Here is a 25,595-nt window from a genome sequence, read left to right as displayed (position 1 = left end):
CAAAAAATATATATTTTTGATGTGCCGCAGAATTTTAGTAATTAGTGTATATGTTCCATGAGATGAAAAAGGTTGAAAATAGCTCCCATAGCTCCTAATGGTTAAGGATTGCCACTAGACTTCTGCTATTCCCACTGTCAACAGAGAGCCCGGTTCTCTAACAATATTGCTTATCATCAAGCCTAGTGCCGCCACCACTGAGATGCTCCAATTTGCCAGTACCTCCATCACTAGTGCATTTCTCGTAAGCTTAGTGATGAGAGCATTCTCTGGTCCTTCCAGAAATATAGCCAGCTGGTAGGATCTCAAATGTCATAGCATAGAATCATGCTAGCATGCTCACTTCTCTGAGTCTTTTGATCCCTTCCTCAAAACGCTGCCAAGGCAGTTCTGTCATTTCTGTGTAATTTAATCCGAGCCTTTTGTTCCTTAAAGCTCCTAGGAACAATTCCACCAGTATATTAAGACCCTTTTCAGGTGCTCTGGCCAGCAAGTTTTCAGTCATGGGAAAATGCTTCCTTATTGGCCAATTCCCTTTTATTGCACTTCTCTTATCCCACCACCACCCTAAACACTACCAAGATCTACTTCTTAGCATACTCTCTCCCCAGTTTCTTTTGCTACAATTAATCATGTTGTGAGGTTCCTTTGGTGAACAATTCCTTTTTATCTTTAGCTGGGAAGTACTTCCTTGGTTGGTCCATGCTGAAACATGACCCTGATTACAGAACTAGAAGACAGGAGAGGAGTTGGGGTCAGATCTTGAAGAAGAAAACTATTATCCTCCCAGGCACCTATCTCAGCTGAGGTTTTGGCATGGTCTTCTGGCAAGAGGAAGTGGCCATCCTCTAGCAAAATCAAGTAGGCCACTCCTGTAGGCCTCGGGGTCCAGAGGGTTCTGGGAATCCCATGTTCCTAAGCATATGCACGCATGTGTTCCCATTCAATATAGGCCTACTCTTTCCATATCAGGGTTCTGATTTTAGCATAAAAGACTAGCCAAGATGATGAATTCAGCCCTCGTTGTAGTTTTACTATTTTTACAATAAATTGCATCCGCCAGTCCACAGTTCATGCTGCCTTCTAGCTGCAGAAATTTGGGGATCTCTTTAAATGCTTTCCTGCAGGCCTTCAAACTTTCATACAGGGTCCCAGGTTGGTAATTGACTGATTTAGCTTGTCAGTTTTCTTCTCCAAAATAAGAGTGGCGCTTAGCAACAAACAACCCACCAACACAGTCCTTGTCAGTATGAATCCCTCCATATCTCTGAAATGCTCTGAATATCATGCAAGTCATTCCATCTCCTATCACCTGTATCCCATCCCAGTTCACCAGTGGTGAAAGTTATAGTAATCATAATGCTATAGTGAGAGGGAACCTTTTAATAGTTTATCTCTAGCAATAGGATTTCTACTGCTATCCAGATGTCAAATGATCTAATTCCAGAATTACATCCTAAGAATATGCTTCCTAGGACCACTTCTGAAACTACTTAGTGTCAGTTGGGTTCCTGCATTAGTTTCCCAAGGCTGTCATTACAATGTATCACGAAGTTGGTGGCAGAAATTTATTGCCTCACACTTCTGGAGGCTAGAAGTCCAAAACCAAAATGTCAGCAGAGATGGTCCCTTTTGGGCACTCCAAGGGAGAATGTCTCTCTCCTGGCTTCTTACGGGCAATCACGGGCATTCCATGGCTTATAGGTATATCACTCTAATCTCTGACTCTATTCACATGACATTCTCCCTGTGTGTCTCTATCTCTGTGTCCAAATTTCCTGTTCTTCTAAGGGCACTGCTTACATTGCATTTAGGGCTCAGTTTAATACAGTTAAAACCTCATCTTGCCTGGCCTGCGTGGCTCAATGGTTGAGCGTTGACTTATGAACCAGGAGGTCACGGTTCAATTCCCGGTCAGGGAACATGCCCAGGTTGCTGGCTCAGTCCCCAGTGTGGGGCATTCGGAAAGCAGCCAATCAATGATTCTCTGTTATCATTGATATTTCTATTTCTCTCTCCCCGTCTCCCTTCCTCTCTGAAATCAATAAATATATATATATATTTTTTTAAAAAACAACACCTTGTCTTAATGTGAGTACATCTACAAACACCCTATTTCCAAGTAAGGTTACATTTACACATTATGATTTCAACATACCTTTTTGGAAGACACAATTCAACCCATAACCATTTCACAAAGACAGATCCTGCAATGGGAATTTATGTGTAAGTGATGTATTAGTATGTAGTCCCAAGAAAAATACAGTAGGAGAGAGGGGGAGTGGGAGTGGTAAGGAAGTAGACCAATCAAGGGTGTATTATCAGGCGGCATCCAACTGAGGATACTTTTGCTCAACCCAGCCACAGAGTTCTGGGGACAGAAAGGTCACAAAGCCGAGTTGGAAACCAAGCCTGCCAGGCCCTTGATCTGGGGCTCTTAGGCTCCAGAACTGTAAGAAAATAAATTTTTGTTGTATAAGCCACCCACTCTGTGATCCTTAGTTTTGGCAATCCTAACAAACTAATGCAGTACCCACTGACAAGCACACAGGTGCTGTTCGCTTAGGAATAAACTCAGAGTCCTTTTCTTCCTTTTCCTTTAGCAAGGAGTTTTCTCTGCAGCTGCTTGTCTCAGGCTGATGTTAAAGTTGGCTTTACTCACTGACTCTAAACCTAATGCAAAGCTTGTTTCTCCCACATTCCCTCATAAGCAAGTTTTGAAGTGAAAATGAGATAATGCATGCAGGACCGTCTGCACACTACCTCGTATATATAGTAAATGCTCAATAAATATTAGCTACTATTATTATCTAATCGCTTTCTCTATCCTCAATAGGCCTCATAATTTTGAATCTTAATAGTGTTTGCCTTGTTATATTTGCAGTAGCTTCCTGAAAGGCTTTCCCATAACTAATGTAACCTTACCCCACCTTTTATACATATGATGTATCGCCACCAGATGAAATGTCCTCATTAGCCACTCTGGAACATTCAGGGTTCTGATCAAACAGCTTTAATGTGTTCACATCTTAATAAGAAAATTGAGACCTGCCACTGCCTAGATCCTCTTTTCCATTCTAATTTTAGTTCCTTTTATGCTCAGTACTGAACACTGTATTCTGGTTAAAATAACTCATTTGCTGTTCTTTTAAGTGATTCAATATTTTCTTTCTATTTGAAATGCCTCACTCCCAACAGGACCTTATCCACACTCCCCTCCTCCAAAAGTCTCTTCATAATCCTTTCAGCTGAGAAGGCATTTTCTCCCTCCTCTCGCTTTTTTCATAGTCTTTATCACTTTCTACCTTCTAGCACTGTTATTGTGTACCTGCCTTATCTATCCTAGTAGAGTGTGAATCCTTAAGGGAAAAATCCATATCTGGTTCATATTTTTATTCCAAAGTATCCACACTGAATAAATATGTGTTGACTAAATGAATGAATTGACTTTTCAACTCTGCAGACAAGTAAAGTGAGAAAGTACAAGTAATATTTAACTACAAGGCTGGTTCCTTAACCAGAGAGGTCCTGACTTAATTTATGATATGATTTCTGGAGATAACGCTGCTCCAAAATATCTCCCAAAACCCATTATTCTACCAGGAGCAAGCCGCTGGAATTTGATTATCTTAGTCTTCCTAAGGGATTTAGGTCAGTGTAGGTTCCAAAAGACAGGTGCTTCCTAAATAAAGTTGCTTATTCAATTACAGAATATGAACGAGACACGGAAGGGCAAGATAGCACTGGAGGTGGATGCAGAATGGTGCAGAAGACACACTTGGCCTACACTGAATTTATAAACACACGCTTCTCCTTTAGTATTTGCCAGCTATCTCATTTCTCAGTAGAATGTGTCATAATTGACCCAGCATGAGGCAGACCATCGGCAAGTTCCAAGAACCTGCCTGGAGACAGAATTAGTGGATGTGGCTGAATCTGGAGATAATTAGAGGGAGTACAAAGGCAGGCAACAGTCTGTATGAAGCTGGGAATGGCAAGCCTGGGAAATAGAAGACGGGTTCCAGCAATTTCTGTTACCTCACCCAAGCAAATGCAGAAGGCACTGTTGAGTCAAACCAGGCATGAGCAGTCACATGGTGCCCTGAGAAAATCCAGACAAGACAAGGAAATAATTAGGTTAAATCAGGAAGAGAGAGTCACTAGAGCAGGTTCAAAAGGGAAACAACCCATGTCCAGCCAGGATGAATCCTGGTAGTGGCACAGCAGCAAAGGAGAGGAATGAATAGAACCCACATGACCTTGTGTTCGACGTCACATCGCTCCATCCCATTTGTATTCTTCTTCGTTCCACACTTAAAGGTCTTCAGCATGCCTTCAGGAATTTTTACAAATATGAAATATTCTCACTTTCCAGATAGCTCAGATTTCACTGACCTGAGGCCATAGGGAGAATATTTAAGTAATACTTTCTTTTTTGTTCCTAAATCACAATGGCAGCAGTCCCTTCACTCGATTGGTAGGGAGTAATGACCATTAAAGTGTAAAGTCACCTAAGTTGTCTCACATGCACCCTAAGTCAGATTTCAGCTATGGATAGGTTCCATCGCATGAACAGTACCTTGGGTTCAGTTACATTAAAGTGAAAATCTTGGGATGGAATTAGTTTTGATATAGGGATGTGTTAGAAAACCCACTCTCGTGTTAGCAGGATCTTGAGTTGCACATTATGTGGTTGAGTAGATTCCAGAAAAAATATTTTCCTACTCATTTATTTTCAGAAATCCAATACTTGGGATATTTCAAATCAGGAATCAACCAGGATATATTTAGGCTGTCTAACCCTCTGCCCCCAGGCCATCCTGAGTCAGTCATCAAACTAAGGTGCAGCTCGAAAGCTAAAGCAGGCTCCAGACTGAGAAAGGCCACCCTTGCTCTGACCTGCAACCGGATACCGGGGGGAAGATTATGTGGCCTGACTCACTCCTTGTGAAAATGTGGGAAGGAAATGTTTCCTTTTATTGTATCCTGATGACTGCATAGTATGTACAACCTATGTATTCAACTGAATAAGGGTTCTGTTAGTTTAGAATTTCCTCTCTTTCTTATTTTACTCACCTTACTTTATTTACAATTTCTACTTGTTTTGCTTACTGGCTCTAAAGAATGTGATCTTGTAATCCTTTGTTTAAATCTAGTTAAAAAATAATATGATAAAATGCAAACAAAACAAATAAGAACAAAAAATTAAAAAAGATAAAACAAGAGCCCTAGCTGGTTCGCTCCATGGTTATTGTTGGCCAGTGGACTGAGGGATCTTGGGTTTGATTCTGTTCCAAGGAACATACCTCAGTTGCAGGCTCCATCTCCTGCCCCAGTAGGGGCAAGTGCAGGAGGCAACCAGTCTGTGTGTCCCTCTTGCATTGATATTTCTGTCTCTTCTTCTCCCTTCCATTCTCTCTAAAAAACAAATAGAAAAAAATATCCTTGGGTGAGGATTAACAGGAAAAAAAAGATAGAAAAAAATGTATTTACAAGCAATAATGTGAGTACATTAAGGGAAAGAGAACTAAGTTATTACCTTACCCCAACCCCCAGAGGCCCTACCATAATAATTTGAAAATATTAGGATCTCAGTACCTGTTCACTGAATTTAATACAAGTATTCAAAATAAAGTTAAAATCAGAATGGCTATTTCTGATGAACCTCCAAACTTAAACATTTAGTTTTCTTTACACATACCTGAAAATTTAATCTTCTCACAGAACCTTGGTAACTCCAGGAAATACAATGATTCTCTCAAGGATCTGAAGATTACCTAGACAGGATTGTCATCAGAACCATGAAATAGGTAGTCATTGCCCTTGATGCTTCCTTGCCCGGAATTGTTCCTGATGAAATGCAAGCTTATCCACCCGGTGTGACTAAAGGTATTAAAAGCATTGAAGAATATGGACAGAGTAAGCCATGATTAATGGCTTAGTGTGATGAAACTAATTCAAAATGTACACAAATCCTAGTATTTAATGCTCATATAAGAAAAAAAAACAACATCAAAGTTTCAACATACCTTCAAACCATTAATTCAAATATATTATTTTACCTTCCTAAAAATGTCCACTCATGAGCTCTCAACTCAATAATAATAGTTATTCTAGAGAAATTAAACAATCTAAGTTGACCAGGTATAAATTTTCCCAGGTTGTCATATTTATCTGGCATGACCAGTTTTGCTGAGCTAATTATATTACTATTTAGTTAGAACTTTCTATAGTTTAAGTCATTTAAAATATTTCCTGGCTTCTCTTTAGCAAGCAGGAGAACATGTTCCCAGATAGAAGTCAAAACATTAAAGAGCATTGAACTGAGAAGTGACAAGAAAGCTGAGAGTCAGTACCAAGCAAAGTTGTAGCAATAGTTTCTGACAAAAATGAAAGGCGATTTGACGATAGAAATGGTAGAATTTGTACAGAATTGGTCATTGGGATCAGCAAAGTGAGGCAGAAGACATTTTCAATCCACTGGTGTTCTTCAGGATAGGACAGGAAATATGGTAGTAATAAAGTGATCCTGAAACCTGACCCGCTTAATATATCAAAGTTTACGTTGGCTGTAATCTGGTAGCTCTCTCCCTCTACAGCACTGCCCTTCACAGTGGTACCACAGTTATTCAGGCTATTTCTGTCTTCAAATTCTTGCTTTTTCAGTGTGACTGTGTCTGGGAAGAAAAGATCTGGGATTGTCTGCACTTTTGACTACAGAGGCTCAAAAGAGGCACAAACCTTAGGACACATAGGCTATGTGGATAGACAGGTGTCTGTCCAGTTTAGAAACAGTGATACGTTTTACCTATGACAGCTCATTCTCCTAAAAACAGATTTTTATCTTACTCCTAATCAGGTTTGGTTTGGTTTTGTTTTACTTTCCTTCAGGATCTATAAAAACCCAGCTAATATTTTTAATTGATGGCCAACAGATATTTTCATAATAGATCTGAGTGGCTATTTCCTCACAGTAAAGAATAATAAACTTTCATGCACTCAGCTATTTTATTAAAATAGGTCTGCCTAGTTGTCTATTTTTTAAATATATTTTATTGATTGCAGAGAGGAAGGGCGAGGGATAGAGAGATAGAAACATCAATGATGAGAGAATCCTTGATCAGCTGCCTTCTGCACACCCCACACTGGGGATCGAGCCTGCAACCTGGGCATGTGCCCTGACCCAGAATCGAACTGTGACCTCCTGGTTCATCTGTCAACATTCAACCACTGAGCCACGCCAGCTGGGCCCAGTTGACTATTCTATATTTTTAATTGAGCATGATATAGATTACAGAATTGTTGACTCATAATTTCACTCACTGTATAAAAGACACTGTTAGCATTTTTTTTCCTTTTTATTGAATTTGTTGGTGCTACATTGATTAATAGAAGTTTACAGGTTACACTTTTTTCTACAACACATCATCTGTACACTGTATTGTGTGTTCACCATCCCAAGTCAAGTCGCTGTCCATCATCATTTATCCCCCCTTTATCTTATTCCACCTTCCCCACCCCCCTTTCCTTCTGGTTATCACCATACTCTTGTCCATGTCCATAAGTTATAATGTGTTGGCTTCAGATGAGTTTTCAAATATCAGAAGTATAAAGGGCCTGACCCTCTCTAAAATTTGGAAGCAATCCATATCTCCATATCAGATTTTCCTAGCAGAAGCAAGGCCATAAAACTATTTTTGTAACCCTTCAGATTTTAGTTTAAATATAAATTATACATAGTTTGAAATTACTTAAGGAGAGACAGACATCCTTGCCTCTGGGAGGGCCAAACCTTATGACTGGAAAATGTGCAGTCAGAGAAACCATGAAGTGCATTTATAATTTTGCTTTGAGTTTTAAATCCCTTGGTTTCAGTCAAGACCTATGAAGTCAGGGTTATGAGTAAGAAAGCCACCTTTTCCCTCTCATGCAATGAGTCAGAGGCAATGGGCAGTTAGTTAGCGCTAAGCATAGATTAGCAGAGAGAATTAGGAAACTCTCAAGTACTCTCCTTTAAACCTACTAACAGGAAACAAATGTCCAAGTGCTACTTTACGTGTACAGGACTACTACAGACCTACGGGTTTTCAGCACCCAAAACAAAATAAAAGAGAAACCTTAAAGGTCTCTCTTATAGAAGAATATGGAAAATCAGTCACCTTCAAAGTGATTGATAATAATAAAATATTTCTCCCATTATTTATATTTCCTTAATAATTGCTTTTAAATATACAAGTGTTTTAAACATGTTATCCTTTGTGATGATACAGATAAAAAGGACAGATGAGTATTCAGAACCTCTTACATTTCTCACATACCAGGAGGGTGTTTTTGTCCCCATAATTTGGGACTTGGTTGTACAGCCTGGAATAATGAAGGCGAAAGGAAACAGTAAGAATAGGGAGCTGAAACCCATCTGATTAACTTGCATTGCTCAGGGCCAGGAATTATAAGGAGAAAAATTCAAAAGGAGAGGAACAGGACAGGCAAGAGATTGGGCTTGGTTAAAGGAAGAGATTTCAGAAAATTTTGGAAACTGAGGGAGAAAACTGGGACTAAGATGCTATACTATGACGTGAGGGTCTTTGGGGCAAGTGAAGGTGAAGAGGATTTTTGATCTTGGGTTATGTGCTATGAATGGACACCTCCTTTCAGAGAGGATTCAATAAAGATTAAAGAATATCTTTCTGTGTGTGTCTCTCTCATTTCCTTTCTCAATATGAAATGATTTTCCTCAAAGTAATAGATTACTAAAATGGGCCAATCAGTGAGCAGCTTCATAAGTTGTTCTGACTTTTAACAAGATATTTTAATTTTCTAGAAAAAATACAGTTAACCAGACATCATTTTGCTATACTAAACCAATAGGAAAAAAGAAAAAAGAAAAGGTAGATCAACATGGTCAAATCACTTCATGAAAATTCTCAGAATAACAGGCTGAGATTAGGACGTATATTTAAGCAAGAAATGCTTCTACTTGGGAGTAACAGAAAATGTGTCTAACAGAACTTAACAAGAGAGAGATGCTTTTCTCACCTAACAAGAAATCTGAAAATGGGTCTCTGTTGGCATGCGTCCAGCAGAGTAATGAGGGCATGCCTCTCATCTCTGTTACTTTCTTTACCTGTCTCTCACGATTGAAAAGTGTCTGCCACTTGTTTCCAGTGACAAGGCCTTGAGATGAGAGAAAAACTAGTTGGGCCCTTACACCTCATGACAAAGGGAGAGGATAACATAGAAAGTGGAGAGGCCCCAAGAAGGAGGCATGGGGAAGATAGATAGAGGAAAGGCTTTGTGTCATCCAGTATTACCTATGTCACGTTTGATTTCTAGGGGTATCCCACAGAGAGCAATAGTCTTGGCTTTTTATGATCTTCCTGTGAAGATCCGTACCATTCAGATGTTGTCACTAGACTGGTGAATACCAGGCTGAAAACAGAGTCATGGAATAAGGATGTATCTGGGCCTGAGGCATCACTTATCCCTTGCGTCCACGCTCTTCTCAAAATAAAAATCTTTTCACAAACAGTTTTGATATAAGCAATTTGGCACATATTTGTACCACTAAAAAAATAAGGTTCTTTATTCTCAGAATGAACTGCCTCTTGGATAGTAAGAGAGGAGATGCTGTATCACGAAAGACTTCGTTGGCAATATGAAGTATTTTATAATCCTAAAATGTCTAACAAAATTTTTAAAAAAGAAGTTCTGTTGGCATAAATAGAGCTTAGTTTGGTCATGACTCAGACCTTTATATTTCCATCTACATGACAAAGATCCGAAGACTTGAGAGGTTTCTAGCAAAACGGCATAGAGTCAACATAACCTATGCCACCTACTAACTAAATGTGCTTCGGGCACATTTGAAATAATGCCATAGGTTATTGCTTTCAACAGCCTTCCTTTTGTCCAGCGGCACTTTTTTCTAGTGCTGTTGTGGTAGAGTCTACTCCTGTCCAATGGATATGAGACCTTTCATATGAGACATTAAAAGCCTGGGCCATAATGAGGAAGCGTTCGTTAGAGGAACATTTTCTCTTCCTTACTGTGTGGGGTTTATTGCCACATCTGTCACTTAGGGTTGGTTTGAGGTTAGACGTTGATCACTTCCAGATACATTCCCATGAATGTTTATCACCTGAGTTTACTGGTCTCTTGACTTTGAAGAGCTGGGAGTGCCCTGAATGGGTAGGCTTAGCATCAACAGAAAGCTGAGATTTTTTTCAGGTGGCTCATCAGATGGGAGAAAAGTATCCCACTGTGAAAAAAAGTATCTGATTACACAACATGCAAAAACTCGTATTAACTTGTGTAGAACAAGTTTGATAAAACACACCCAAACCAAGATACATAACATACAATTACCCTATTCTTACTACTAATTCTATCTAACACCCTAAAGAATGTGTTTCAGTTTCCTTAGCATTACAGAAGGTATTGAAAAAACAGTTTTTGGTGTTGTATTGATAAAATCAAAATGTGGCAAGAATTTAAATAGTCTAAAGGTGGTAATAGGTATAAATCATATACAAAGAGGTATTCCACTGATCTAGTAAGCCAATTAAATATAATATATTTAAAAAAACACATATATTCTTTTACCTATTAATGATAATGATAATAATATCTGCTTTTTATTAAATAGCTTAATCAATATCAGATAAAAATAAATTTTAGTTCTTTATTTTTTAAATTAATTTATTGCAATATAATTAGCATACAAAAAGCTGTACATATTTAATGAGCACAACTTGATGAATTTGGGAATAAGTATCCACTTATGAAAGCATCAACATAATCTATGCCATAAACATACCTATCACCATCAATAGCTTCTTTTTTTTTTCTTTTTTTTTTTTCTTTTTAGTTAAGGTATTACAAATGTGTCCTCATCCCCCCCTTTAACCCCCAACCTCCCCCCCACACACAAACTCATGCTCCCATCCCCCCGTTGTCCATGTCCATTGGTTTGGCTTATATACATGTATACAAGTCCTTCTGTTGATCTCTTCCCCTTATCCCCGCCCTCCCCTACTTTCCTTCTGGGGATTGATAGCCTGATCGCTGTTTCTCAGTCTTTAGGTCTGTCCTTTTTCATCAGTCTATGTTGTTCTCTATAATCCACAAATGAGTGAGATCATGTGGTATTTATCTTTCTCTGACTGGCTTATTTCACTTAGCATAATGCTCTCCAGTTCCATCCATGCTGTTGCAAAAGGCAAGAGTTCCTTTTTTTTTACCGCAGCATAGTATTCCATTGTGTATATGTACCACAGTTTTCTAATCCACTCATCTGCTGATGGGCACTTAGGCTGTTTCCAAATCTTAGCTATGGTGAATTGTGCTGCTATGAACATAGGGGTGCATATATCCTTTCTAATTGGCGTTTCTGGTTTCTTGGGATATATTCCTAGGAGTGGGAACACAGGGTCAAATGGGAGTTCCATTTTTAGTCTTCTGAGGTAGCTCCATACTGTTCTCCACAGTGGCTGCACCAGTCTGCATTCCCACCAGCAGTGCGGAAGGGTTCCTTTTTCTCCACATCCTCTCCAACACTTGTTGTTTGTTGATTTGTTGATGATAGCCATTCTGACAGGTGTGAGATGATAACGCATTGTCGTTTTGATTTGCATCTCTCGTATAATTAGTGACTTTGAGCAGGTTTTCATATGTCTTTCTGCCTTCTGTATGTCCTCTTTCGAAAAGTGTCTATCTAGGTCCGTTGCCCATTTTTTTATTGGATTGTTTATCTTCCTTTTGTTAAGTTTCATGAGATCCCTGTATATGTTGGAAATTAAACCCTTATCGGTGGTATCATTGGTAAATATGTTCTCCCATATAGTGGGTCTTCTTGTTGTTTTTTTGATGGTTTCCTTTGCTGTGCAAAAGCTTTTTATTTTGATGTAGTCCCATTTGTTTATTTTCTCTTTAGTTTCCATTGCCCTAGGAGCATTATCAGAGAAGAAATTTCTTCGGCATATGTTTGCGATTTCGTTGCCTGTGGATTCCTCTAGTATTTTTATGGTTTCCCGTCTTACGTTTAAGTCTTTTATCCATTTTGAGTTTATTTTTGTGTATGGTGTGAGTTGGTGATCTAGTTTCATCCTTTTGCATGTATCTGTCCAATTTTCCCAACACCATTTATTGAAAAGACTGTCTTGACTCCATTGAATGCTCTTGCCTCCTTTGTCGAATATTAATTGGGCATAGTGGTTTGGGTTGATTTCTGGGGTCTCTATTCTATTCCATTGATCTATATGTCTGTTCTTGTGCCAGTACCAAGCTGTTTTAAGAACAGTGGCTTTGTAATACAGTTTGATATCTGGTATTGAGATCCCACCTACTTTGTGTTTTCTCAGGATTGCTGCAGCTATTCGGGGTCTTTTTTTATTCCAGATGAATTTTTGGAACGTTCGTTCTAGATTTGTGAAATATGCCGTTGGTAATTTAATGGGGATTGCATTGAATCTATAAATTGCTTTGGGTAGTATGGACATTTTGATGATGTTGATTCTACCAATCCATGAACACGGTATATTCTTCCATCTGTTTATGTCTTCCTCTATCTCTTTTTTCAGTGTCCTGTAGTTTTCAGCATATAAGTCTTTTACCTCCTTAGTTAAGTTTATTCCTAGGTATTTTAATTTTTTTGGTGCAATGGTAAATGGGATTGCTTCTGTAGTTTCACTTTCTGTAAGTTCACTATTGGTGTAAAGAAATGCCATGGATTTCTTAGCATTAATTTTGTATCCTGCTACATTGCCGAATTCATTTATTAAGTCTAATAATTTTTTGATGGAGTCTTTAGGGTTCTGTATGTACAGTATCATGTCATCTGCAAATAAGGACAGTTTTACTTCTTCTTTTCCAATCTGGATGCCTTTTATTTCTTCTTCGTGTCTGATCGCAATGGCTAGTACTTCCAGTACTATGTTGAACAGGAGTGGTGAGAGGGGGCATCCCTGTCTTGTTCCTGTTTTTAGGGGGAATGGTTTTAGTTTTTGCCCATTGATTATGATGTTGGCTGTGGGTTTGTCATATATGGCTTTTATTATGTTGAGGTATGATCCCTCAATTCCTATCTTGCTGAGAGTTTTTATCAAGAAAGGATGTTGGATTTTGTCAAATGCTTTTTCCGCATCAATTGATATGACTATGTGGTTTTTTTTCTCTCAATTTGTTTATGTGATGTATCACGTTTATTGATTTGCGGATATTGTACCATCCTTGCATCCCTGGGATAAATCCTACTTGGTCATGGTGTATGATCTTTTTGATGTACTGCTGGATCCGATTTGCTAGGATTTTGTTGAGGATTTTGGCATCTATGTTCATGAGGGATATTGGCCTATAATTCTCTTTCATTGTATTGTCTTTATCTGGTTTTGGGATTAGGGTGATGTTGGCTTCATAGAATGAGCTGGGAAGTGTTCCTTCCTCTTGGATCTTTTGACATAGTCTGAGGAGGATAGGTTTTAGGTCTTCCTTGAATGTTTGGTAAAACTCCCCTGTGAAGCCATCTGGCCCCGGGCTTTTGTTTGCTGGAAGCTTTTTGATTACTGCTTCGATTTCCTCCATAGTTATTGGCCTATTGAGATTTTTAGATTCTTCCTGGTTAAGTTTTGGAAGGTTGTATTTATCTAGGAATATGTCCATTTCCTCCAGGTTGTCTAGTGTGTTGGAGTAGAGTTGTTCATAGTATTTTCTAACAATCCTTTGTATTTCTATGGGGTCTGTTGTTATTTCTCCTCTTTCATTTCTGATTTTGTTTATTTGGGTCCTCTCTCTTTGTTTCTTGGTGAGCCTGGCTAGAGGTGTATCAATCTTGTTTATCCTTTCAAAGAACCAGCTCTTGGTTTTGTTGATCTTTCGTATTGTTTTTTTGGTCTCTATGTCGTTTATCTCCGCTCTGATCTTTGTTATTTCCTTCCTTCTGCTTACAGTGGGCTTTTTTTGTTGCTCAATAGCTTCTTATATATATTTTAATTTTACTTTAGCCCATTTCATCCCCACATTAACCCTAGTAGGTATTGCTTTCATCAATTTACAAAAGGGAAAAATGAGCCCTGAAAGGAGCAATCATTTGCCTAAACTCAAACTGATGGAATGTTGACTAGGAATGGATCTCAGGTTTATAATACTTCAAAGCCTACTATTTAACTACTATTATTTTCCTTCTCAACCTTTAGAATGTATCCAAAGAAACTAGTGAAACCCTGGCTGGGTAGCTCAGTTGGTTGGAGCATCATCCCATACACCAAAAATTTGTTTCTTGGTCAGGGCACATACCTAGGTTGCAGGTCAATCCTTGGTCAGGGCAAGTACAGGAGGCAACTGATTGATGTTTCTCTCTCACATTGATATTTTGCTCTCTCTCTTTCCCCCTTCCTCTCTCTCTCTAAAATCAATGAAAACATATCCTTGGGTAAGGATTAAATACTAGGCTAAGAATATGGCATTAACTAAACATTAACTATCACTGTACTTGACAAAAATGTATGAAGTGAGCATTGGGTTCAGAGATGTAACCAATTTCTGCAACTAGACACATCAGTTACTAAGATTAAAAAGCCAAAATCCTGAACTAGCGAATGTGTTTTTTAAAATAAATTGGAATACTGTAGAAGCACCCATATACTATTATCATGAGTAAAAAGTCAAGGCATAAATCCTGTCTGTTTTATTCCTGGATATAGCCTTCAAATCTAGTGTAGCTCCTGGAATGTCATTGAGACTAAAAGCATAAATGTTTAGTGACTCTCTGAGCTGCTCAGAATTTTATAAAGTTGTAAATATTTGAGTCAAACTAGATAGTAACAGCACATACAAATATAGCTCTTATTTTGTGCCAGGCCAAGTTATATGCCTTATTCATGCTAACTATTTTAACTTGTCAACCTTATGACAAGTTGTTTTTAGTCCCATTTGATAGGGGAGGAAAGAGAAGGTTTAAGCAACCTGACCAAGTTCACAGAGCTAGTAAGTATTGGATCTGGGATTTAAACTCAAGTGAACCATTTCTGAGCTCTGTGCTCTTTAACAGTGTTCTACACAGCCTCTGTGGAATCCTAGGAATTATCTAATCTCAATTCAAACCTCATCTGGTATTTCAAAACATCAGTGACAGACTTTGTTAGATTAGATCCTCCTTCTTCCAATTCCCAGCCTCACATTCCTGCCCACTCTGTGTTATACCCAAAGGAGAGGCTAGCAATTCAATCCTGCAGGAATGTGGTGTGATGTTTGGCAGTTTAAAATAAATAATAAAATTAATATAATACTATTTAACTATCCTTAAGGAATTGGTCATTCTGCCTGTTGGACATGATGTGGGTCTGGTCAAGCAAGAATTGTTGACCAAAACAAAATGATATTATTTTGGAGATTAGTACATGTTAAAAGTAGGACAAGAATCCACCTATAATAAACAACATCAAAGTACAAGGGTTGCCAATATAGATAGGAGAATCTTTGAGATCAGTTTGTTATGAAATGATGAGTCCTTGGCCAACAATTATATAAATATACACAAAAAACAACCTTATGAACAATGACTTCATTTAAACAGCTTTCATGCTTCTTATTAAAATGTATTTTGTGTGCAATATCCATGAATTAAATGAAATTATTCAATAACTTACTTTCCATTTTGATAATAGAATGTTAATAAGTAAGACCCAACTTAGCTTTTAAATAACATATATTGCTGGTAAACTTGATTAATAAAAGTTTTAGTTATAAAACATCTTTCCTTATACCCCCAAATGCAATCACAAGGCACTTTGTGTTAAACATTGTAGTAAATGCAGAATCAATAATATTAACAAAACCACAGTGGAGATACATGGGTAGATTTTATTTATTGTTCCCTAGTCAGCGTTTTGATGAATCAACTCTTAGCCTATGACAGTTTCCCCATATTCTAGACAGGTGACAAACCACTGGCAACCTCGGGTTCCCAGAGCATTCTGCTGTAAGCCAGGTCAGATCAGATCAGAGCAGAACACAGGGTCTCCTTAGAAAATCTTAACATAAAGACAATAGATATTTTGAGTGATAGCATATGGTGAAATTTAACAAGATTTTTATCTTGAGTACAGGCCTCGAGAGAGGAAGAGAAAATGTATCTCTAAAGAGAGAGTGATCCCATATACTTGGCATATACCAGAGATTAGGTGAATAGTTGATCAGAGGAATATGAGAAGAGATAATTACATGGTAATTACAATCAAAAGACTAGGGTTCAATTGTCAACTTAATGACTTATTAGTAGTATAAGCCTTAAGAAGTATCCTACCTTCTTTGAGTAGTAATTTCCTTACCTGTAAAATGTGATTAGTAAGACTAGTTGTGAAGATGATTTTTGAGACTGATATAAGATAAGGTCAATAAGTGATTAACATAGAAACTTTACATAGTAGATGATAAAAATTTTTGAGATGAATGCTGAAAACATTGTTACATTTTTAAAAGTTGGTTTGTATGTCATATGAGCTTTTCTTTTCCTACATTTTAATTTTTCTCTGAAATGTTTCAGATGGCAAAAGCATGCACCAAATGCAACACAAACGCATACAAATAACCAAGCAAATGGAGTTTATGAGAAAAAAAGAATGTGACGAATGATAAACATTGTCTACATTAGCAATGCTATGTTACATAAGTGTTAATGATTTTCCACTGATCCAAATTATTGCCTATCATTATAGCTTTCTTTTTAAAAAAACATAATATACAATATGATGTGTCTTGTGTTACTCCTTCCTAGGCCTTAATTTGTCTGGCCTGTTGACATGTTTACCAATCAAAGTCTATAGTTTTTATTTCAATAAAACATATCACTGAGGTACATACAGATCTTCACAGAAAATGATTCTGCACCTAAGTCATGCCTGCAGTGGTAGGCGACAGCTCCCCCTACTGACCAACAGTATAGAGGAAAGTATGTGTAGCTGATCCTACCCCTAAAAGCATTTAAAAATTAGCTTCCTTCACTATGTCTATACTTTTGCCAATACCTCACTGTATTAATTACTGTAACTTTATAATCTTGAAATCAGAAACATTTTGTGGGTCTATAAGTGGGACAATATCTAGATAAATACATACACAACCATGCGCGCGCACACACACACACACACACACACACACACACACGCTACTTATCCACATTTTAACTCCTGACTCGCATATATAAGCTTGACAAATGCTGAGCATATGGATGGCAAGAAAGGTACACTTTTGCCCGGCTGGCGTGGTTGAGTGTTGACCTATGAACAAGGGGTCACGGTTCAATCCATTGTCCTGCTCTTTTCCCTTTACCTTCTCCAATGTATTTAGGCTCTGATAAGAAAAAATGATTAACTGATGAGAGAAAAGCAAAATCTCCTTCATCAAGCGAGAGAGAGAGAGGGGGAGAGAGAGAGGAGAGAGAGTGAGAGAGAGAGAGAAGAGAGAACCATAGGTTAAAAATGTGTACTTTACTTTTAATAATTTAGACCTGGTAGAGTTCCTGATAGGGCTTTTATTATATCCTTGCTATGTCATGACTCAAAAGTTCCATTTGCAGTTTTTGTGAATAATAACACTTATTTTTTTCAACCACAATTTAGAAGACAAAGTGCTAGATTCTAGTATTAAGAAGAGGAATGAGACAGGTGTTCCGTGCAATAAAGGAAGTGTGTTCAGAGAGATATTTATGGCTTACTAGGGAAGCATGATGAAAGGGTATCTAATATCCTGGAGAAGAAACAACATAAAGATTGGGGAATAACTTCATAGTAGATTGATGCCTGAGCTGACCACTAAAGCAGAAGAGAGTGTGAGTCAGGCTGTGGGGTAGAAGTGGAGCAGATAAGCCGGGCATAAGGAAAACCATGAGCCAAGGAACAGAGATGTGAGGGAGCCGTTGTGTACTTGTAACTTCAACCTTCCCATCTCAGCTGGTCAATTTCTTTTTATTCTTCATCATTTCAAATACTGATACCACCTCCTCTGAGCAATCTTCCTTAATCAGACTTACCTAATCCAGCCTGCCCAGTAATTCATTACTATGGCACCCTGTTGACTTCTTTATTGGTATTGGTATCCTATATAATAAAGAGGTGATGAATTGACCATCACTCCAACACACAAGATGGCCACCCCCATGTGGACACAAGATGGCCAGCTGGGGAGGGCAGTTAGGGGGGACCAGGCCAGCAGAGGAGGTCAGTTGGGGGGGACCAGGCCTGCAGGGGTGGGCAGTTGGGGGGGACCAGGCCTGCAGGGGAGGGCAGTTGGGGGGGGACCAGGCCTGTAGCAGATGGCAGTTGTGGGCAATCAGGCCAGCAGGGGAGGGCAGTTGGGGGCAACCAGGCCAGCAGGGGAGGGCAGTTAGGGGCAACTAGGCCTACAGGGGAGGGCACTTGGGGGGGACCAGGCCTGTAGCAGAGGGCAGTTGTGGGAAATCAGGCCAGCAGGGGAGGGCAGTTAGGGGTGAACAGGCCAGCAGGGGAGGGCAGTTGAGGGTGATCGGGCTGGCAGGGGAGCAGTTAGGTGTCGGTCAGGCTGGCAGGGGAGTGGTTAGTGGGTGACCAGCCTGGCAGGCAGAAGCGGTTAGGGGCAATCAGGCAGGCAGGCAGGCAAGCGGTTGGGAGCCAGCAGTCCTAGATTGTGAGAGGGATGTCTGACTGCTCATTTAGGCCCGATCCTGGTGGGCAGTCGGACATCCCCCGAGGGGTTCCAGATTGGGGAGGGTACAGGCTGGGCTGAGGGACACCCCTTGCCCCCTGTGCATGAATTTCATGCACTGGGCCTCTAGTTTATTATAAGTTTCAATTATGTTAGTGTTTGTGTTCAGTTATTTGCTTCTCTTCTCCCTCACTATTAGACACATTATCATTGCATGTTTTGGCTCTAATCTAAGCATTCTTCCTGTAGAAAATATTCAATAAATATCAAATGAATGAGCTAAACAATGAATAAGCAAATGGATAACATATACTCTTGATCAAGTCTGTGTTTGTACTAAATTTTTTCATTAATGTTCAGGGATTTTTAATTATAATTTCTTGTAATGTTCTTCCCAATTCTTCTGCTTATTCCAGTTGCCCATAAACTGTAAGAATTCACAGTGAGGCTGGGAAAAATCCAGAAAGATTAGAAACATGCATGTGGCCATCCAAAAGCCACAATGTCCCCAGGGAGGATGATATTCTGGGATTTGGATGTGGAAGCAGAACAAGAATATAAACAAGCTTGGAAATGTAATCCTTTCTCAGGGCTTTGGAATAACTAAAGTAATTTTAACAGCATTAATCTGGTCAAATATACTTCTCATATTTGAATTTGTAATATAAGACAGTGTATTAAAAAGCTGAAACCTTCGTATTGCTTGATATGCATAGGGAATATATTTGAAGGTCTTTATCTCGTGGATATACAAATGTATATATGTCATTTTCTTTCATGGGTTTTTTTTTTCCCTCCTCACAAAGAGCTTTGAAAAATCATTTCACCATGTCATGTGGAGATACAGGCTCTGGCTGTTGAGTAAAGCACACTCTCTAGATTCATTATCATACCACAGTTTGAGGATCTTCAAAACTATGTCTTTGAAAGCAGAGATCTATTCTCTCTCTGAGTTTTGGAGAAAATAGCCAGACATGTCTTCCAATTTAGAATTCTACCAAATCACTGGTTATAACTTAGGCAAAGCTTATCTTGGATGATTAATGATCCAGATGGGATTTTAGGGTAAAACAGCAGAGGAATAATACATTGAAATAAATAAGACACCAAGACCATAATTATCTTCATAAAGGTCTTGAGTTACAAATTGATGAATTAGTAACCTGCATTCAAAGCTCAAGTAATCCATAAATATGTTCTAAGAAACATCACTTAACTTTGACTTTGTAAACCTTGGGAGATAATTAATCTTGTGACAAAAATTAAACAAGTATGCAATTATAAATATGAACTTTTGTGCATTTACCTCCCCCAACCCATGCTCTTATTCTATACTTTTAAAAAACACTAATAATTTATAGCATCATAGCAAGTTAAACATGAGAACAGTTGGTTAAAATCATTTGAATTTAGCATAAGACAATATCAACTATAAATGTAAATTGTGACTTAGAGTATATATAAAAATATGAGTACCACTAGTTGTAATATTAATTGCTGAAAATCTTACTACTGTAGATCTTAAAGGTATATGTTTTCATCATAATAAAAAATAAATTAAAAAGTCTATACAACTAAAATTTAAAGTGATACAGTGATATTCTTATAGCAATTAGACCATTAGTTAAAATAATTGTGTCTTTTTTCATTGGAGAATAATTATATATATATATATATATATATATATATATATAGAGAGAGAGAGAGAGAGAGAGAGAGAGAGAGAGAAGAAAATGGATAATTCAATGGTAGATGTGGTATATATTTTGCTTTTATGAAACTTGTGGACAGACAAGATTCAGGGAAAGAATACAGTGGAAGAGTGTCTTGGAATTATGACTGAATGCAAAATATTTAAAGCCATTTTTTTAATATATTTTATTGGTTTTTTTACAGAAAGGAAGGGAGAAGGATAGAGAGTTAGAAACATCGATGAGAGAGAAACATTGATCAGCTGCCTCCTGCACACCTCCTACGGGGGATGTGCCCACAACCAAGGTACATGCCCTTTATCGGAATCAAACTTGGGACCTTTCAGTCCGCAGGCCGACGCTCTATCCACTGAGCCAAACCAGTTAGGGCCATGATTCTTTTTTATAAGTACATTTTATTGCTGCTTCTTAGGAAATAATGACATAATAGTGTCTGCCTCTACTTCATAGATCAAAAAACATTGTTAGCTAGAAATTAAAACTAACCTTTTTTTTTTTTCAGGTGATTAGCACAGTGGAGGAACAACACACAGCAAGGGCCTTAGTCACATCAGAAAAAATGGAACCATCCTTATCCAAATGAGAAAGAGTGATTAAAGAGATTTTACAAAGTGAAGGTGAACGGGCTATAGGATTCCAGAGCAGGAAGAATAGGGAACCTGATACAGGAAAGTTAGAACAAGGCCAAACAGTGTGGGCAGTTTGCAGCCAGCTTGTAACTAACAAGCCATTATCTTCCGCAGCCAAGGACACTTGTGAGCAAATGGTTACAAGCCTCCCTAATGAGAGAATGTAGAAAGGGAGGGGGAAAGGGGAAAGGAAAAAAGAACAATTTTACTCCCTAGGCAGAGACACCAGCAGTCTCAAGGCTTTGATTTTTGTTTATTTCTTTTGGGTTGCTAGCCAAAAGTTATTTAAATATGTTTAAGTCCACTCTTAGATGTTTCCTGCATAAATAATATTGCTCTCCTTTAGAATAAGACAAATATCATGAGACACCACTCGTTCTAGATGACCCGTAAAACTGCAGAAGAAAAAACAGAGGAGCCAAAAGGAGAATCCTATATAATAAGAAGCTAATATGGAAATTGTTCCCTCAACTGGTAATTTGACCAAGAGTTCAAGCAGGAGTTTGACCAGGGGGCAGGGCTGTCTAGCCAACCACCCGGGGCACCTCCCCCCGGCTGGCCTGGCCCGATCAGCCCTGATCAGGGCAAGCCAGCTAGACCCCACCCCTGCACAAATTTGTGCACCAGGCCTCTAGTCTATATATATAAAAGCCTAAGAGACCGGAATGACGAAATAAGCAGAATGACCGGTTGCTATGATTCGCGCTGACCACCAGGGGGCAGACGCTCAACGCAGGAGCTTCGCCCTGGTGGTCAGTGCGCTCCGACAGTGGGAGCACTGTTCAGCCAGAAGCCGGCTCATGGCTGGTGAGCACAGTGGCAGTGGTGGGAGCCTCTCCCGCCTCTGCGGCAGCGCTAAGGAGTGGTGAGCCGAGTGGTAAGGAGCAAGCAGGTGGGCAGTAAGGAGTGAGCAGACAGGCAGTTAGGAGCAAGCGGCAAATGGTTAGAAGTGAGGGGTCCCAGATTGTGAGAAGGCACAGACCAGGCTGAGGAACCACCCCCACCTCCTTGCACGAATTTCATGCACCGGGCCTCTAGTAGAACAATGAAACAATAAAGAATTCTCTCTTGCAATACTAATTGTAAACTAGGCTAAATTCCTCTTAATTTGGAATGAAATGAGATGGTATAGTCCATAAGCAAAGTTCTTGATACCACTTGGTTAAGCACATAAATAAAACTCAAAAACCTGTTTAGTCAGTTCACATCAGATCCTAGAGATATAATTTATTCCAAGCAAATTCTCCACATTGTTGGGATTTTGGAATTGCTTCTCTAATCTATTTAGCTAACTAAATGCCATACTAGATCTTAATTTTGGACTGTAGCATTCAAACTCTTCAAAACGGAAATAAATGTTATTTGTAATTTTCTGTGCCAAATGCATAAAAAGGAAAAGATCCTATTTCTTTTCTTCTCATCATTTATTTAAAATATTTTTAAGTTTTACAACATGATAATTTACTATATGCATACATTGTGAAATAATTACCACACTGCGGTTAATTAATATACCCATCAGAAAATACATCCATCATCTCACATAGTTACCATTTCATTTTATTCTATTGGAAAATATTTTGTGACTTCCCAAGGAGAAAATATAAAGTCAGAAATCTAGATGAATGCATTTGTAGAAAATTCTAAGTTAACTATATTACTAAAAGAAAATAATTGTATATGTTATTGAACATAATATTATACAAAAAGCATTTGTGCTTGATTATAGAATACTTTGTATTTATAATATAATACTGACAAAAAAATGAAGTGTAAAATATTTTTAAATTATATTACCAGGATCCAATCTCCCTGGTTTAAAAAAAAAAATCCAATTAAAACAGCAATAGAAAACTATAAATGTGTATAACCTTTTGCAAAGTCAAATAATATAATTTCAGCAAGGGTAAAATATTCCACTATGGTGGGGCAGGAGGAGTGCTGGCTCCCCCTCCCTGCAGGCCTGTTCCATCTGACTCCATGCATGCCCCATCCTACCCATTCTCTCACAAAGGCTCTTTCTGCACTTTATGAATTTGGCCCAAGATGAGGCCAAGAAAAAAAAAAAACACAAGTATTTTTATATTTATTTTTATCCTTTCTGACTATTGCATGAAAAATAGTCATTGGGCAAACTAAGATATCAGTAATAAAGTAAAACAAAAGAAAACAAATGAAGAATACGACAACAATAATGCCTAAAAGCAAAGCAGAGTTATCCTAACTGAACTAGTCAGATCTTAGAGGACTTTTCAAAGGAATGCCTATGGATGATTAAAATTTTATTTCAATTATGCTAATTGTCAAATACCTAGAAATTAAGCCTTAAAAATAAAAACGCATACACTGCATCTAAAATGTGCTTTTGAAAACCAGTGCACCCACTTACTAATGTGACTTTGAATGAGTTAACACTTCTGTGTTACAATCTTCTCATGTTAAAATGAGGAAAAAAGAACACCTACATCACAGAGTTGCTACTAGATGACCCATAAAGCGATCTTAGGGGAGCTCCTGGTTGAAAGTGTATGTCCAATATATTTTAGCTATAACCATTATTGTTTTAACTATAAGCTTGCAACTGTATTAAAAACTTCCTAAGGCTTGTCAAAAGTTGGCTTTAATACATTTTCAGAGGTTAGCAATAGTTGTGTTTGTGTGTTCATGACCATTTATTGCCTTTCTTAATCAATAAACATATTTCTAATTAAAATTTTGTTAAAAATTCAGGCATTATTTTATACTTATATTTTTGCAAGGTAAAGACATATGATCTGTCATGGATCTCTTTTTTCTTATCTTTAATCTGTCTTCATATCATAAAGTGCTTGTTTTAGACAGATGTTTATGAGAATTATATTGTAAAAGTCAGAGTATTTTTCTTTTTTCTTTTCTTTCTTTTTGCTGCAAAAAAGCTTTATTGTTTCATTTGGTCCAATGCATGGGAGAGGGCTCCAGGGAGGCTAAAAGAATGGCTGGTAGTTTCGGGGAGAGGCTCAGGTAAAAGCCAGACCCAGGGGGATGCAGAGGGGCCCCTCAAAGGCCTCTGGGCCCCACAGGCTCCTAGTCCGCTTGAGGGGGAGCCTTTCGAAGAGATACCGCCCCCCCCCGCCCCGCCCAGCCTGGGGGCCGCCAGCCTGCAGAGGTGAGTCAGGTGTCGCCCATCCTCTTGATGAGTTTCACCTCCTCACCCCGGAAGTGGTTCTCCAGGAAGCCTCAGAGCTGAGGGTCTGCGTGGGTAGAACCAGTGCCTGCAGCTCCAAAAGGGCCTGGTTCCGTTCCTCCCAAGGCCAGGGCGGCTTCCATGGCCCTGAGTTCTGCCCACTCACCTTGGGGAGGCTTCAGCAGGTCCTGGGAGAGAATGCGGCCACCGCGCTTTTTGCAACTTTAAGAGAAGCTCAGCGCCCTCGCGCTTCTTCTCCACCAACTCGCCCTCCAGAGCCACATCTTCACGGGGAAATAGAAGCCCAGAGAGAGGTAGGTGTTCGCAGCCCGCAGGTGCAGGGTGGCCAGGCGGTTGACTGCAGCCTTCAGCTGGGTGGAATAATTCTGACGAATTTGGGAGCTCACGGTTGTTCGGCAATCAGGAATTAAGGTAGAAAAACAAAACAAAACAGTGTGTTGGCTGGTCTCAGAGGTGGTTTGCAAGGTGGTGAGCAGATAAAACGTGGAGGCTGGAAGAAGGGGTATCCCTGGTTCTGTTCAGTCCAAACATTGTTGAAGCAAGAGACAGTTCTGAGACCACTGAGGACACTCAAGTCAGAGTATTTCTAATAGGTAAAAGGAAATAAAGAAAAATGAATAGAGGAACAACAGGAAATAATACAAGAAGGAGAAAAAGCAAGAAGATAAATGAAAGTTTTGGAGAAAGAATCAGATTGGTGTTTTAATTTCTTGTAATTTGGGACACTATAACCCTATTCCCAGTAGGTGGTGCTGGAGTATATGTATTTTAATCCAAAAAAGGCTGACTGGGTTCCTTTTCTCCACATACAAAAAAAAAAAAAGAACAAAACAAAAGTAACCCACAGCCAATCAAATACTGTGTGTTGAGCATTAAATTAAATTATATCTTTAGCCATATTATTAAAAAAGAGACTGTTTGGAAAATGGTGCTGTTGTGAGGAAATGCTGGAATGCCAACATGCATTACGATCCTCTCAGTACATTCCTCTGAGGTTTAGATCCCTATTTGTAAGAGATGCTCTCCGTGGCCACTTCATAAGTGCAAAGACATTCTCAGTTCCACATAATAAATGCAACATGAAAGGAGCTATATGGAGGCTCACTTCCCCAATCGATTTCTCAGACTGACATACAAAAATGAGAACAATAACATTTCAATGTAATATGCTTTTAGTTAAAAACGCACAGACAGGCCCTGGCCCATGGTGGAGCATTGGCCTGTGCCTGGAGAGGTTTCAGGTTCCATTCCAGGTCAGGGCATATGCCTGGATCGCCGGCTCGAACCCCAGTAGGGGGCGACATTTCTCTTCTCAATGACCTTTCTCTCACGCTCCCTCTCTCTCTCTCAAATCGATAAAAACATATTAAAAAATAAAAACAAAACACCAACAGTTTA

At 38.8% G+C, this 25,595-nt stretch overlaps 1 protein-coding gene across 3 annotated transcripts in view; it reads right to left on the bottom strand.

Moving 5' to 3' along the window:
* Positions 1–20,570: 20,570 nt before the first annotated feature.
* LOC308527660 (cytochrome P450 1A4-like) overlaps positions 20,571–25,595 on the bottom strand; it is a 55,889-nt gene continuing 50,864 nt past the window's right edge. For all 3 annotated transcript variants that reach the window (XR_013996636.1, XR_013996637.1, XM_081103063.1), the window contains one exon: positions 20,571–24,783. Coding sequence is in view for 1 of the 3 variants with exons in the window: in XM_081103063.1 (XP_080959189.1) it covers positions 24,768–24,783 (16 nt within the window). In the remaining 2 variants the exon portion in view is untranslated. The remainder of the gene's footprint in view (positions 24,784–25,595) is intronic.

This window comes from Myotis nattereri (genome assembly GCF_964212035.1).
Source record: "Myotis nattereri genome assembly, chromosome: 12".
Lineage (NCBI taxonomy): Eukaryota > Metazoa > Chordata > Mammalia > Chiroptera > Vespertilionidae > Myotis > Myotis nattereri.
This window is presented reverse-complemented; position numbering and strand designations above follow the sequence as displayed.